The sequence below is a fragment of the Podarcis erhardii genome, assembly GCF_964252035.2.
Source record: "Podarcis erhardii genome assembly, chromosome: 16".
Lineage (NCBI taxonomy): Eukaryota > Metazoa > Chordata > Lepidosauria > Squamata > Lacertidae > Podarcis > Podarcis erhardii.
Window position 1 is genome coordinate 490,364 of NC_138514.1, and position 14,016 is coordinate 504,379.

Genomic DNA, 14,016 nt, shown 5'->3' on the forward strand with positions numbered 1-14,016 from the left:
TTTATTTATTCCTTCCCCTCTTCCCAAAAGAGTCCAGGGTGGCTCCAGGGGTAGCAGCATCAGGGAGGTACCATGCAAGCTATCTCTGGAGGGGGGATCAGTTGCATAGTGTGGGGGGAGGGGTGGGAGGACATGGCCCAGGGTGCATTTGTCTGAGACGGCGTGACTAGGTTGACTGAGACGGCCACAACAGGCTCCCTCATCAGAGTCTGGCTCCAGTGCATGGGTGTAGCCAAGATTTTTGTTGGGAGGGCATGTCTTTTGTTACAGGGTGCAGAACCTCAGTTTGCTATGTCTTTTTATTGATTTTTATTGATTTGGAGGGGCAGCTGCCCCCCCCCCCCCGGCTACACTCATGTGACAGTGAATGGAGGAGTTGCAGAGACAGCTTCCTCACACAATGGCCCAACAAGTCAAGGGGTCAAGCCAGACCTAGGGGCAGAGAGAGGCTGAGGCACGTGAGGCACCTGGCGGCTCGGAAGCTCCAGCAGAGAGAGGAGCGTGGGCGGCAACACTGCTGCTCATGCTCCTGGACTGTGGTGTGCAACTGCACCCCCTGCACTGCATTGTGAGCCAAGCCACAGGGGTCTCCCTCGTTCCGCCCCCACTCCCCTCAGGGTGCCCATGCACAAAGCATTCACTCCACCACTGGTTGGGATGGTGAGAGGCAACATGCTGTGAGCTGGTCTACTGTGCAGTTGCAAGGAGGACAGCTGTTTATTGCGCTGGCAGCAGACTGAGAAACTGTATTTAGAGGAGAAAATAGGTAAGATAATATGCAGTGATAATATGCAGGGAAAATGATTACTGGTGGACCCCATGAAAGGGTGGATAGAAGTCAGAGAATTTGGAGAAGTCTATGTTTTTGGATTGTATTTTTCTTTTTGTGTGAATGAAAAACTAAATTGTAAAACCAATAAAAATTATTATGTATATAAAAAAGAGAAACTGCATTTACAGGTTACAGAAGTGGCATACACCTCTGGGAAAAGGAACAACTGTGTGGGGTCGGGAAAAGTTGGGAAGCACATTTGCACCAGACGCACCAATTTGATCATTAGGCAAACAAAGCCAAGTTACCTTTTCATATCATAACCTTTTCCTTCCTCTTCTTCCTCTTCTGCAACTTCCTCCTCTTCCTCCTCCCCTTTCACATTTGAGAAAAAGTCCCTCAATTTTATGATCAAGATGACCGAGCCAATCAGGACAGGCAGGAAAAGGAAAAAGCTAATCAGGAGCCAGTTTCTTGTAGCTGTACCAACGTTGAGAGTTTCGTCTACTGTTGCAGCTAGCAAGGAAAATAAAAAATAAAATAAGAATGTTATACACTCCTGCCAGAGCAGGAGTCAGAGACTTGGATCTGTCTTTCCTGCAAAAGTTGCAGGGGCAGGGGCCAAAGAACTGCGTTCAACTGATGTTAAGTTTTGGACAGACCAACAAACTTAAAATTAAGAACTCACCAGGCCTAGACAGCATCCATCTTAAGAAAGAAAAATGTGAAGCCCTGACAATCAGTTGGGATTGGCTGCAGTAAAGCAGCCAAGGGGGCTGACAGAAGCAATTTTTTTTTCTGCAGAAGATGATTGTTGATGGCCCCTTTCCTGCCTCTCTCCACCTGGCCCAGGGCGGAGCCTGACTGGCCTCATAAGGACTGCTGCTGCGGCTGCTGCCCAGCAAGGACTGGGGTATTTTGGGAAAAGTTTTGCTGTTGTTACTGATATTAACTGATATTACTGATATTAACTTTTTGTATCTTTATTTTTATGTGACAGATAGGTAGCCGTGTTGGTCTGCCATAGTCAAAACAAAATAAAAAAATTCCTTCCAGTAGCACCTTAAAGACCAACTAAGTCAGTTCTAGGTATGAGCTTTCGTGTGCATGCACACTTCTTCAGATACACTGAAACAGAAGTTTCCAGACCCTTCTATATAGTGAGAAGGTGGGGAGGGGTATTACTCAGGAGGGTGGTGGGAATGGGTGATTGTTCAGTTTGATTCTGAAGCTTTTAATGTGTTTTATTTATTTTTATAACTACTTAGCTATATTTGTAACTATGTAAATCTTTCATATAGTAAGCCGTCTTGAGCATTGTTTTAACTGTGGAAATGCAGCATACAAATAAAATGATGATGGTGATGATGATGATGATAATGACGAAAAGGAGCCTCTTTGATGGTATGGTACTGAAACCATATCTTCCAAAGAGGATGCTGAAACCACTGATCAGCTGATCACCAGATTCATCAACCTCCTTTGCACTTGGACTGATGTCAACTGATACCATTATGACATCAGGTGAATGACTGGTGGGTGGTTAAGCCCACCTGTCAGAGTTGGCCCAGGAGGTGGAGAAGATGAAGATCTGGCCAGATCCAGTTTTCCACTCCTGCAACAGACAGGGAAAATCATTTCATGGTCAGCCAAGACAATCAGCAGTTGAGTGTTGGAGAGCTTGGGATGGCCTTACTGAGTCATCAACAGACACCCCTCATGATTGTTGTGGGTTAAACCACAGAGCCTAGGACTTGCCGATCAGAAGGATGGTGGTTTGAATCCCCGCGACAGGGTGAGCTCCTGTTGCTCGGTCCCTGCTCCTGCCCACCTAGCAGGTCGAAAGCACGTCAAAGTGCAAGTAGATAAATAGGTACCGCTCCGGCAGGAAGGTAAAGGGCGTTTCCATGCGTTGCTCTGGTTCGCCAGAAGCAGCTTTGTCATGCTGGCCACATGACCTGGAAGCTGTACACCGGCTCCCTCGGCCAATAAAGCGAGATGAGCGCCGCAACCCCAGAGTCGGTCATGACTGGACCTAATGGTCAGGGGTCCCTTTACCTTTACCTTTATGTGCCAAAAAATCCTCCACATGATATATTGTTTAAAACTCATTCTGCTTATGGACAAATATGAACTAAAATTAATAAAGTTATTTTTAAAAACAAACCAAGAAACCAACTCACCACTTCGAAATGTGCTGTCAATGCTTCCACCCAAGCCTCCTCTATCTTCCATCGTGCAGTCAGGGGGGGCCCATCCCATATTGCAGTGGCAATTTCCTTTATTGTTGCATACCTGGATTGCATGGGAAGGGGAGGAAGGAAGCCACAATAATTTATTTACCAGAGTCCAGACTTCCGAAGATATCCCTTTCAATGTTTTGGATTACTGCTTCCAACAGCTGAAGTCAACATGGCCATGCAGAATGGAGCTCAATGGAGTTGGAATCAAATCAAATCAAATCAAATCAAATCAAATCAAATCAAAACAAAGATACTTATTCCAGAGCCATAGCGGGGGGGGGGGGGGGCTAGCAGTTTTTTTTTGGCTTTATGTGAAGCCTCCAGTGGGGCACTATTGAGACTGTGTGTGGGTGATTTGAGCCAAACTGGGTCTTTGACCCGGGTGAAATAAAGCCTAGTTTTGCCCCTGCTTATTCAAAGATATAGAAAAATACAACCCATTACAAAGTATCTTTTTATAATATGCTAACATAAACAGCTACTTAATCTAAAAAAGAGCAAAGGAGAAAACAAAAAGAAAAGTAAGACCTAAAGAAAGAGAAAGAGAAATAAAAGATTAAGGAAAAATTTAAAAAGATAAAAGGACTTCCAGCTCTCTGTCCTGCTGCTATATATAGTATTTACTCATTAAGATCAAACTATTCTATTTTCTGTCTTGTGTAAACTAGTATTTACATAAGAAATTTCCAATGTTTTTGCTAATTAAACATGTTAACTTTCCCATCTGAACCAAGTCATTCTGCATCTTTCCATCTTTGTGCATATAGCAATCTCCCATAATCCCACTGGAGTAATCTTCCATAATCTTTTCCAGTTGTGTAACTATTTAACCTTAAAAAAAGAATTCTGACTTCAGCTGAATATTAACCTTTAAAATCTGCTGTATCAATGGATGTATTTGTATGCAATATTTTTTAGCCTTTTTACATGTCCACCCAGCATGAAAAAAAAGTCCCTTCATGTTCTTGACATTTCCAGCAAACATTTAAAACATCTTTATACATTCTGAATAGTTTCTTAGTAGTTAAATATCAATGATACACCATTTTAATGGAAATTCTCTTTACGATCGTAGCACAATGTAAATTTTAAACCCTTAGTCCACATATGTTCCCATTGTTCCATCTGTATATTCTAACAAAAATTTCTTCCCCATTAAATCGTGCATTTTTAAAATTAATTTTATTGATACCATTCACATTAACACAACATACAGAAAAAGAAAATAAATTTCCATCACCGCCAAAGCAAAAAGAAAAGAATTAATACATCAACTAATAACCTTCAAAACATAAAATAAAAGTGGTCTTTTTCTATTGACCAAACTCTATTCCTTATTACAGATTCTGTATTATTTGTTCAAATTTAATATCCTTTGATCCATTCATAGGTTTTACCACATTCTTAATACTGCTACTGAAATTATTCAAATGCAGCAAATGACCTTAGACTAACTAGACTAATATATTTTAACTAACTAGAGTAATATATTTTAAAAACTTCCCATTTTGAGATAAATACCTGTTTTGGTTTATTTTTTATTTTTTCTGACATGCTATTTAATTTCGAGTATTCAGCCCATTTGTGACCATTATAATATTGACAGGACTTTATCACTTTTCCAATTTGCCGCAATGAGAACTCTTGTGCTACTGTAGCATATAAGAAGATCTCTTTAGCCTTTTTAGGAATATCTGAATCTGTGATTCCCAAAAGCAAAGCTTCTGGTTTCCTATTGAAATATATCTTTAACATTTTTTTTCCAATTCTATGTGGATGTCCTCCCAAAATACCTTGAGTTCTTTACCTGGCTTTTCTTTTCACCTCCAGCAGTTATTTGGGGCATTTTTGAACATCTTGGACAATTTCCAGGGGGTTAAATACCACTGATGCTGCATTTTAAGAAAATTCTCTCTCAGAGTGTAACAGGCTGTAAAATTCCAGTTTGTTTTCCACAGGTTTTCCCACTGCTTCATTGTTATTGAGTACCCAAAATCCTGCGACCACTTAATCATAGCCGCTGTAACCTCCTCCTCCTCGACTTCCCAGTCAAGGAGGCGTTGGTATACTTTAGAAAGTGTTTTAATTCTGGAGTTCACCAAATCCGATTCAAATCTAGAGGTCTCAGTGGAAAAACCCTTTTGTTTGTCAATTTTGAATGTCTCAAATAATTGGTGATACTGAAACCAATCAAAAAGGCACTCTCTTATTTCCCCGAAGCTTTTTAATTTCAGTTGGTTATTATCCTCCTTTAGGTGTACTTTATATATTGGTCAGGGTCCCTGGGTATTTTTTCTCTTGACCACCTTCGCCTCTATTGGCGAGATCCACCAGGGAACCTTGGGTTCGAGCAGGTTTTTATACTTATCCCAAACCGTCACTAAGGATTTTCTAATAATATGGTTTGAAAAATTCCTATGAACTTTTGCTTTCCCATCCGCTACGTATGTGTGCCATCCCCATCGGTTATCATAACCCTCCAAATCTAAGAGGTCTGGGTACTGCAGCGAACACCATTCCTTTAACCAGATGAGGCAGGCCGTTTCATAGTACAATTTCAGGTCAGGTAGGGAGAAGCCTCCTCTGTCTTTTATGTCAATTAAAAAGAAATGTTTAATTCTGGGACTTCCGGGTTGGCGCACCCGGCAATGGCGGAGCTCCTCCGATCGGGAGGAACTTGCTCCATGGAAAGTTGGGTCTGTACCGCCACGGCGAAGGCGGAGACCCATTGAAATCACAGTCGGAAGAAGCTTGTGAACCTGGGATTCGGGTGGCACCTTTTGCGCCTCCCCTACTCGTGGGGAAACCCTGTTTTGGGGATCCGGAGCGACGTGGGGTGAGCAGCGCGGTGCTTTGAATCGACCGCTTCTTTCACGGAGTGAAGCCGCATTGCTGTTGCCGGAGAGCGATGACTTTTTCTTGTGGACAATTGGATTTTAAACAACAACCCGTGAATAAAACGGAAAATTGGATCTTTAAATATCTTAATTTGGCATCGAATGGGGAAGGTTCAAAACAGGAAGTCCGCCTTCCCCTTTTTCAAATAGACTGAAGCAAAGAGCTTACAAGTTAAGGTCTCGGAAAGCCTTATGTAAAGGATTAAACTTCCATCGATTGAAATTATTAGACCCCCCTTGGAAGCAGAAGAGGGGGGAAATTTTGGACTGTGTATCCTGCAGGAGAGAGTGATTAAAATTAAATTACCACTGCTCTGAACCTGGGAACGGGCTCCCAGTGATTGACATTTCAGGAGAGTTCATTGACAGAGAAGAGAATGGATGTTGACAGTCAGTTAAATAAGAGAAATATATTGTTTCCACTGTCCGCTTCTGCGTTTAAAAGGGAGGAAAGGTATCTGAAAATTGAAACTATCTTTACTTTTTGATCTGTGTTGGAAAACATTGATACAAGTGGAGACTGTTCCCCTCTAGAGGGAGCTTTTGAAACTGTTACAAGAGTGGAGCTGGGAAATCTCCAGCTGCTTGATAAGAACTGTGAGAACTAGAGATTGACCTTGGATATTCAAGAATGTCGACAGGAGAAGCCTTATGGAATGCATTTTCTAAGATAAGTGACTTGTTGGAACAGCTTCATAAAAAGATGGATGCTATGACTACTAAAATTGACATTTTGGAACCGAAAGTGAGCACCAATACAGAAATTATTCAGGATTTGGCACAGGAATCTATTTCAACAGGACAAATTGCTGAAAAGGAGAAGGAGAAAGTTGCTGTTGTCGAACCTAAAGTAATACAAGGGGGAGCCTTAGCCTTACAGAGGCAAATTGAGGACTACAAGTTGAGGCCCTTTATGATTGAGACTAGAAAAAGTCAGATTTTGAAGATCGGAGCCTGGCCTGGACTAGAAAAGGAAAGTTGGAAAGATCCCTCTATGCAGGGATTAACTGACTTTTGGAATATGGACTTGGGTCAGGAGGAGATTGGAGTTCTGGGGGCCTTTGGATTTGGAGGAATTTTGAAACATGCCCGGAAATACTTTATGGATCCTAGTTTTAATTATGGAAATCTGGCTGACCTGTCGAGAAGGAATAAAAGTATCGTTGGATTGGAGTTTCCCCGAGATCTGCTCTTTAGCATCAAAGAATATGAAGAAGACTGGCAGAAGGGACGTGGAAAAGAGTTAAGAGCCTCAGACATAAGATCTCCAGGTTGATGGACTGTATGGAGTTGACGGAAGTGGCTGGTAGAGTCCGAGACTGGGGAGAGGAGATAGTGGAAGAAGATTGGAAATTTAAAGTCTATATATAGAAATATTGTAAAATTAATGAGTGATAGAAAAATGTTGGAAGGAAATTTTATGGCTTTAGCTGAAATGCTATAAGGAGTTAAGCTTAAATAAGTATACTAATTTTAATGGAAATAAGATTAAAAATATGTTAAGACATTTATATGATAGAAAATAGAGAAAGTTGGAAAGGAATCGCTGAAACAATTAATGGAAGTGGAATACAAAGAGGGAGGTGAGAGGAGGTCAATGATACAAGGGAATGAAAGATAGAATATGGAAAAGGTATGATGTATGTTTTTAAATTGTTTTTGTTTGGTTTGGTTTAGTTTATTGTGTTAGTTTAATTTGTTAAGGTTGTGTTTTGTATTGTTTATGTATTGTATTGTTTTTTCTTTTTTTTTTCTTCTTTTGTCTTTTTTCTTCCTTTTCTTTTTTCTAAGCTTTAAAAGTAATAAATATTATTTTAAAAAATAAATAAATGTTTAATTCTAGGTCTTTTCCCTAACCATAAAAATTTGGAAATTTCTTTTTGCCAATTTTTGAGGCAGCCCGCTCCACCCAGTATAGGGATCATTTGAAATAGAAATATTAATTTTGGGAGCACATTCATCTTTATAATGGAGATCCTGCCCAGAAATGACAATTTCAACCTGCTCCATATCTCAAGATTTCTTTTAATCTCGAGCCAAATGTTCATATAGTTATCCTGAAACAAATTTATATTTTTAGAGGTAATCCAAATACCTAAATATTTTACTTTATTGCATATCTTTAGGCCCAATGTTTTTTCTAACTCCTCCTTTTCCAAATTTGATACATTTTCCAACAGGATTTTGTTTTAATGGTATTCACTTTGAAGCCTGCCACTTCTCCAAAGTCTCTAATCAGTTCCAGCACTCTCGACAGGATTTTCTGTCATAATGAGTAGGTCATTGGCAAAGGCCTTGAGTTTATATGCCTTATTCCTCAAGGTGATTCCTTTAACAAGCTGGTCTTTCCGTATCTGAATATTCAGAACCTCCATCACCAGGATGAATATCAGGGGTGACAATGGATACCCTTGCCGAGTTCCTTTGTTTATCTTACATTCATCTGTGATTTTGCAGTTGATGATTAATTTAGCCGATTGTTCCAATTAGATGGCATTTATTCCTTTACAGAGATTTTCACCAAGTCCAATTTCTTGTATTAAGTTTTTCATAAACTTCCAGGAAATGTGGTCAAAAGCCTTTTCAGCATCAACCAACATTTAAAGCTGCAGTTTATCAATTTTACAATCTAGGTATTCTAAAACATTAATTACATATCTAAGGTTGGATTGTATATGATGTCCTAGAAGAAATCCAGTTTGATCTTTATGAATTAAGTCATTTAGGACTGCTTTCAGTCTGTTTGCTATGATGTCAGTAAAGGTCTTATACTCATTATTTAACAAGGCGATGGGTCTATAGTTTGCAATGATTGAGGGATCTGTTCCTTGTTTATGAATGAGGGTGATGAAACTTTTATTCCATGAATTTGGTAACTTTCAGTTTTGTAAAATCGTTCATTGTATCTTTCACAGGTAAGAATAATGATTCCTCTAGTTTTTTATAATAAGTTGCCAGAAGCCGATCAGGGCCCGGTGTCTTCCCTATTTTGGATCACTTGCTGCACCCCTAGAACGGTTATTGTCGAGTTCAGCGAAGCAATTTTTCTCCTTGTATCAAATTTGTCAGGCCTGGTCGTTGTCCTCTTCAGATCACCACACAAACGCTTCTTGTTCTTTTATAACTTTTGATTGCGTATTAACAAAACAATCTTATAAACGGTTCTTAACTATTATTCCTCAGAGTCACTTCTTTCAGCTACCTTCTGAGCTCTGCTTCTCCATGACCAGCCACTCTCGAAATGTCGAAGGCGCCCTTCCCTTTGTTTCCCTGCTCTTTTTCCTTCCCTCCTGGCTAGAGCTGGCCTGTATCTCCCCTCCTCCCAATCTGAGCTAGAACTGAACCCTTGCCTTTCCTGGGAACAGCCGGTCCCTCCCTGTTGTTCCTCCTGTTCTCTTCTATTAGATTCACTGCTCTCCTTCCCCCCTTCTGGAATGCTTTCTCCCTCTGAGAAACTGGAAACTTCTAACTCTTCCCTGACAAAATTATTCACCTGGGTTGATAGCTCTGCTGTTATTTTAACATTTTCATCAATTTTAACCCTCACTGAAACTAGTTTCTCTTCTGTCATGCATTTTTTAAACCTATTCCTCTTCAGTTTCAAATTTCAACAATAGTTTATACATTTTTGCAATAACACGTTCATCATCAGCACACAGGTCAGTTTCAAAGTCTGTCTTTTCTTTCTCTATACCATTTTTTAAAACCCATCTTAAACCTCTCTACTGATGGCATATAAGGGAACGAATGAAGATTGTAACCTTCCATTATTAACTGTTCCTTTGATTTTGTAATCTCATTGATGTCAACCACTCCTTCATCCACATTAAATGAAACAATTTGAGATTTGTACACTTAATCCTCCGCTTTCCTTTACATCTTATAACCCATGGTTTTTTCCTTTGCCATAAAAACCTGGATATATTTTTTCAGTTGTTTTTCCATTGTTATTAACTATAACAGGCATTGTTTGGAACAAGAGATAAAAGGTAAAACAAGAGGTAAAAGTTTGGAACAGGAACATCATTGCAGGCAATATATTCATCTTTATTACAGAAATTCAACCCAGCAAGAACAGTTTTAATTTCCCCCATCTTTTAAGCTCCCAAGCCTGGGAAGAAAATCCTTCAAGAATCTTATCTATCTCTCTGAGGGAAAAAGCTTTATGCAAAGCATTTCAGCAAGGCATTTGACAAGGTGCCCCATGATATTCTTGTAAAGAAGCTGGTAAAATGTGGATTTGACTATGCTACCACTCAGTGGATTTGTAACTGGCTGACTGACCGAACCCAAAGGGTGCTCATCAATGGTTCCTCTTCATCCTGGAGAAGAGTGACTAGTGGGGTGCCACAGGGTTCTGTCTTGGGCCCGGTCTTATTCAACATCTTTATCAACAACTTGGATGATGGACTCAAGGGCATCCTGATCAAATTTGCAGATGACACCAAACTGGGAGGGGTGGCTAACACCCCAGAGGACAGGATCACACTTCAAAACGACCTTGACAGGTTAGAGAAGTGGGCCAAAACAAACAAGATGAATTTTAACAGGGAGAAATGTAAAGTATTGCACTTGGGCAAAAAAAATGAGAGGCACAAATACAAGATGGGTGACACCTGGCTTGAGAGCAGTACATGTGAAAAGGATCTAGGAGTCTTGGTTGACCACAAACTTGACATGAGCCAACAGTGTGACGCGGCAGCTAAAAAAGCCAATGCAATTCTGGGCTGCATCAATAGGAGTATAGCATCTAGATCAAGGGAAGTAATAGTGCCACTGTATTCTGCTCTGGTCAGACCTCACCTGGAGTACTGTGTCCAGTTCTGGGCACCACAGTTCAAGAAGGACACTGACAAACTGGAACGTGTCCAGAGGAGGGCAACCAAAATGGTCAAAGGCCTGGAAACGATGCCTTATGAGGAACGGCTAAGGGAGCTGGGCATGTTTAGCCTGGAGAAGAGGAGGTTAAGGGGTGATATGATAGCCATGTTCAAATATATAAAAGGATGTCACACAGAGGAGGGAGAAAGGTTGTTTTCTGCTGCTCCAGAGAAGCGGACACGGAGCAATGGTTCCAAACTACAAGAAAAAAGATTCCACCTAAACATTAGGAAGAACTTCCTGACAGTAAGAGCTGTTCGACAGTGGAATTTGCTGCCAAGGAGTGTGGTGGAGTCTCCTTCTTTGGAGGTCTTTAAGCAGAGGCTTGACAACCATATGTCAGGAGTGCTCTGATGGTGTTTCCTGCTTGACAGGGGGTTGGACTCGATGGCCCTTGTGGTCTCTTCCAACTCTATGATTTTATTATTCTATGATTCTATGATTCAAAGCACAAGTGGTTAATCCATTGACTCTGCTCCTTGTCCGAAGTGAGTCCACCCCCCCAAAAAATGCCCTGGACAATTTTAAATATGTTTAAATTATTAATACGTGGAATTAATTCATATTTGAGAGATTCTGATATTTCTTGAGACACCTCAAGTGTTAGCAAGTGTTAGCAAGACCCAAAGAATTTAGGATGCAACTTGGAGAAGTTTGAATGAGTATTGGGGACTAGCATCCATTCAGAGTTATCCCCATCAGTTCAAATAGTGACATACTTTAAAGCCATACTTGACTAAAACAATATTTTGAATCTGTTTTGCCATTATGAAGGTTTGCAGAAAATATATGATATATAAGCACATAACAACTTGGTACTTATGATCCATGAGCAATTCCTTTAATTCTTTTTTGCCAGGGTTTATACAACCTGCCATTCTGAGGGCTTTTGCAACCATAATTTCACCTTAGGAAGGGACTGTAGCACAATGGGAAAATGCAAGCTTTGTTCAATGCTCTGGCATCTAGCAGCTAGGCTAGACTTCTGCCTGAAACACTAGAGAGCCATTATGTAGGCAGTTCAATGGTCTACCTTGTCAATAAACAACTTCCTATGTTTGACCAAAAAATATTGAAAAAAGGGAAATATATCTGGCTGTATATGCCATGCAGTTATCTCTTATCAGCCAGCCACTGATGAGAGGCAATCGATCTGCCATGACTACCCATCCCCCAGTAGTCTTCATCATCCAACATCTTGAAGACACTAGCATGGGGAAGGCTGTCATCTTCAGTCTTTTCCCATCTCACACATAGTAATCTCCCAGATCTGGTTGTTATATGCCCCCTCCCTCAAGCAGGGCTCCACCAACTTGACTAGCAGGTGGCAATTCAACAAGTCCTGCTTTTATACCTCCATTGCAGCTGTGACAGGAGCCCTCCCAAAACTGTGGCTCACTATCCTAACACCAGGCAAGCCACTATCCGTGACCTCTCAGGAAGACAGTTACTTTTTTCCAACAAAGGGTAAATGCATTTGAGATGAGTGCTTCCAAAGAATGTTTGATGAAGCCCAACTTGCATCCTGACTACTCCACTCACTCCATATATTTCTGCCATTACAGGATTGCTCTGGAAATGCCAGGATGCTTTTCTGTGCTTTGTCTGCAGTTGCTGTCTCTGTTCGATCAGGGATGGGGAACTAGGTCCAGCCAGTGGGCCTGATCCTTATCTCCCCAACTTCAAGCAGGTCAGATCTGACAGGTGCTCTCTTGGCAACAATCAGCTAGTTGTTGGGGCTTTGCTTGCAAAGTGCCACACACGGAGTGAGGCAAGCCCTGACCAACAGTTAAATTCTGGCCCCGACAATTAGTTATACAAGCTGTATGGAGGCAGAGCAACACAACACCTTGTTGTAGCAGCCATGGGGAACTGATTTCCCACAATCACTTCCTTCACTGAGCAACATCTTCACTGCACACTGGATACAAGCAAAGGTTCAGCCCAGTTAAACTGCCAACACCACCCATGGGACTATAAACAAATTAAGTTTGCTTCTACTAGAACAGTGTTTTTCATTGCCTAATCTGTCTGGGTATTAAGGGAGTTGCAGTCCAGCAATACCTGTGAAGTGTAGGTGGGTTCCGACAAGGCAAGACACAGTGATAACAGCAAGAACCTTTGCCATTCACCTTGCCCAAGAATGGAAGTGTTATGTACTGAGTTGAATAGGATCCAAACTGCAGCAGTCTGATTTGTCCTAGAACAATAGGATTCAGAATGCAGCAGTCTGATTGGTTCTAGAACAATGCAGCAGTATGATTGGTTGGCAGGAGCCACCCAATCCAGCTCCAGATAGAAGTGAATCCACAACCTGATTGGCCTACAGGAGAAGACCAGAATTAGCCAATCACGTGCAGCCCATTGTGTAAACAATGTATATAAAGCAGATACTATGACGGGACTTCCATTCCTCCTCACCACTATGAGCTGAATAAAGAGCATGAAATCACTTTGCGACTCTGAGTATATTTCACTGGCAATGAAGGTGGCCCGAGAGATTCCATGAGCCTCTCCAGCGAATCGGAAGATTCACAGAAGGGGGCGCCGGTGGCCAGGGCAAGGGGGTTCCCAAGGGGGACACTCCAGAAGCAAGGGGCCAGTGGCGACTCCCAGAGCAGCAGTTGGAAATCAGGGCCAGCGTCCCCACCAGAGCATAATGGGGGGGAAGGATCCCAGGCTTCGGGGCCAGCGTATTCCCCGCCAGGGAGAGAGGATGAGGCAGGGTTGACCACGCCTCCATCGGAGAGTCAGGCAAAGGAGGGGAGGTCAAGTCCAGCGAGTCTCCCGGAAGAGGGAAGCAGTGACAGAAGCAGTGTAACGGTCAGGAGGAAGGTCACTGGGTTGGCGCGAGAGGCAAGTTCAAATGTACAGGAGCGCGGGACAGCAGGGGATGAGGATTGGGAACCAGGTCCTAAAGCCCGCCGGAGACTGGGGGAGGAGTCAGGCGACTCAGCGTCAGAAGAGAGCAGAAAGGGGAATGCCCCAGCGGGCAGGAGGACCCAGAGGAGAGAGCAACGGAGGAGGTGGAGTAGGGCTAGGATCTTAAACTGGTGTCAGGGGGGAGGAGATTCAGACGGGACTTCGCCGGTCTAGGGTTTAAGACGTAGAGCTGCGCGCTGCTGCTTTGGAATGGAAACTGAACTTCAATAAAGACTTTTGTACATAACGACCGCCTGGCGTTGGTCCTCTGTGAGCTGGGACCTAAGGGCAGCTCTGACAG

At 42.0% G+C, this 14,016-nt stretch overlaps 1 protein-coding gene across 3 annotated transcripts in view; it reads right to left on the reverse strand.

Annotated features, from left to right (window-relative positions):
- LOC309331595 (disintegrin and metalloproteinase domain-containing protein 2-like) overlaps positions 1-14,016 on the reverse strand; it is a 58,115-nt gene that overhangs the window by 2,764 nt on the left and 41,335 nt on the right. For all 3 annotated transcript variants that reach the window (XM_081843879.1, XM_081843877.1, XM_081843878.1), the window contains 2 exons: positions 2,956-3,067; positions 1,081-1,288 (listed from right to left, as the gene is read on the reverse strand). In XM_081843879.1, coding sequence (XP_081700005.1) covers positions 1,081-1,288; positions 2,956-3,067 — 320 coding nt within the window. The remainder of the gene's footprint in view (positions 1-1,080; positions 1,289-2,955; positions 3,068-14,016) is intronic.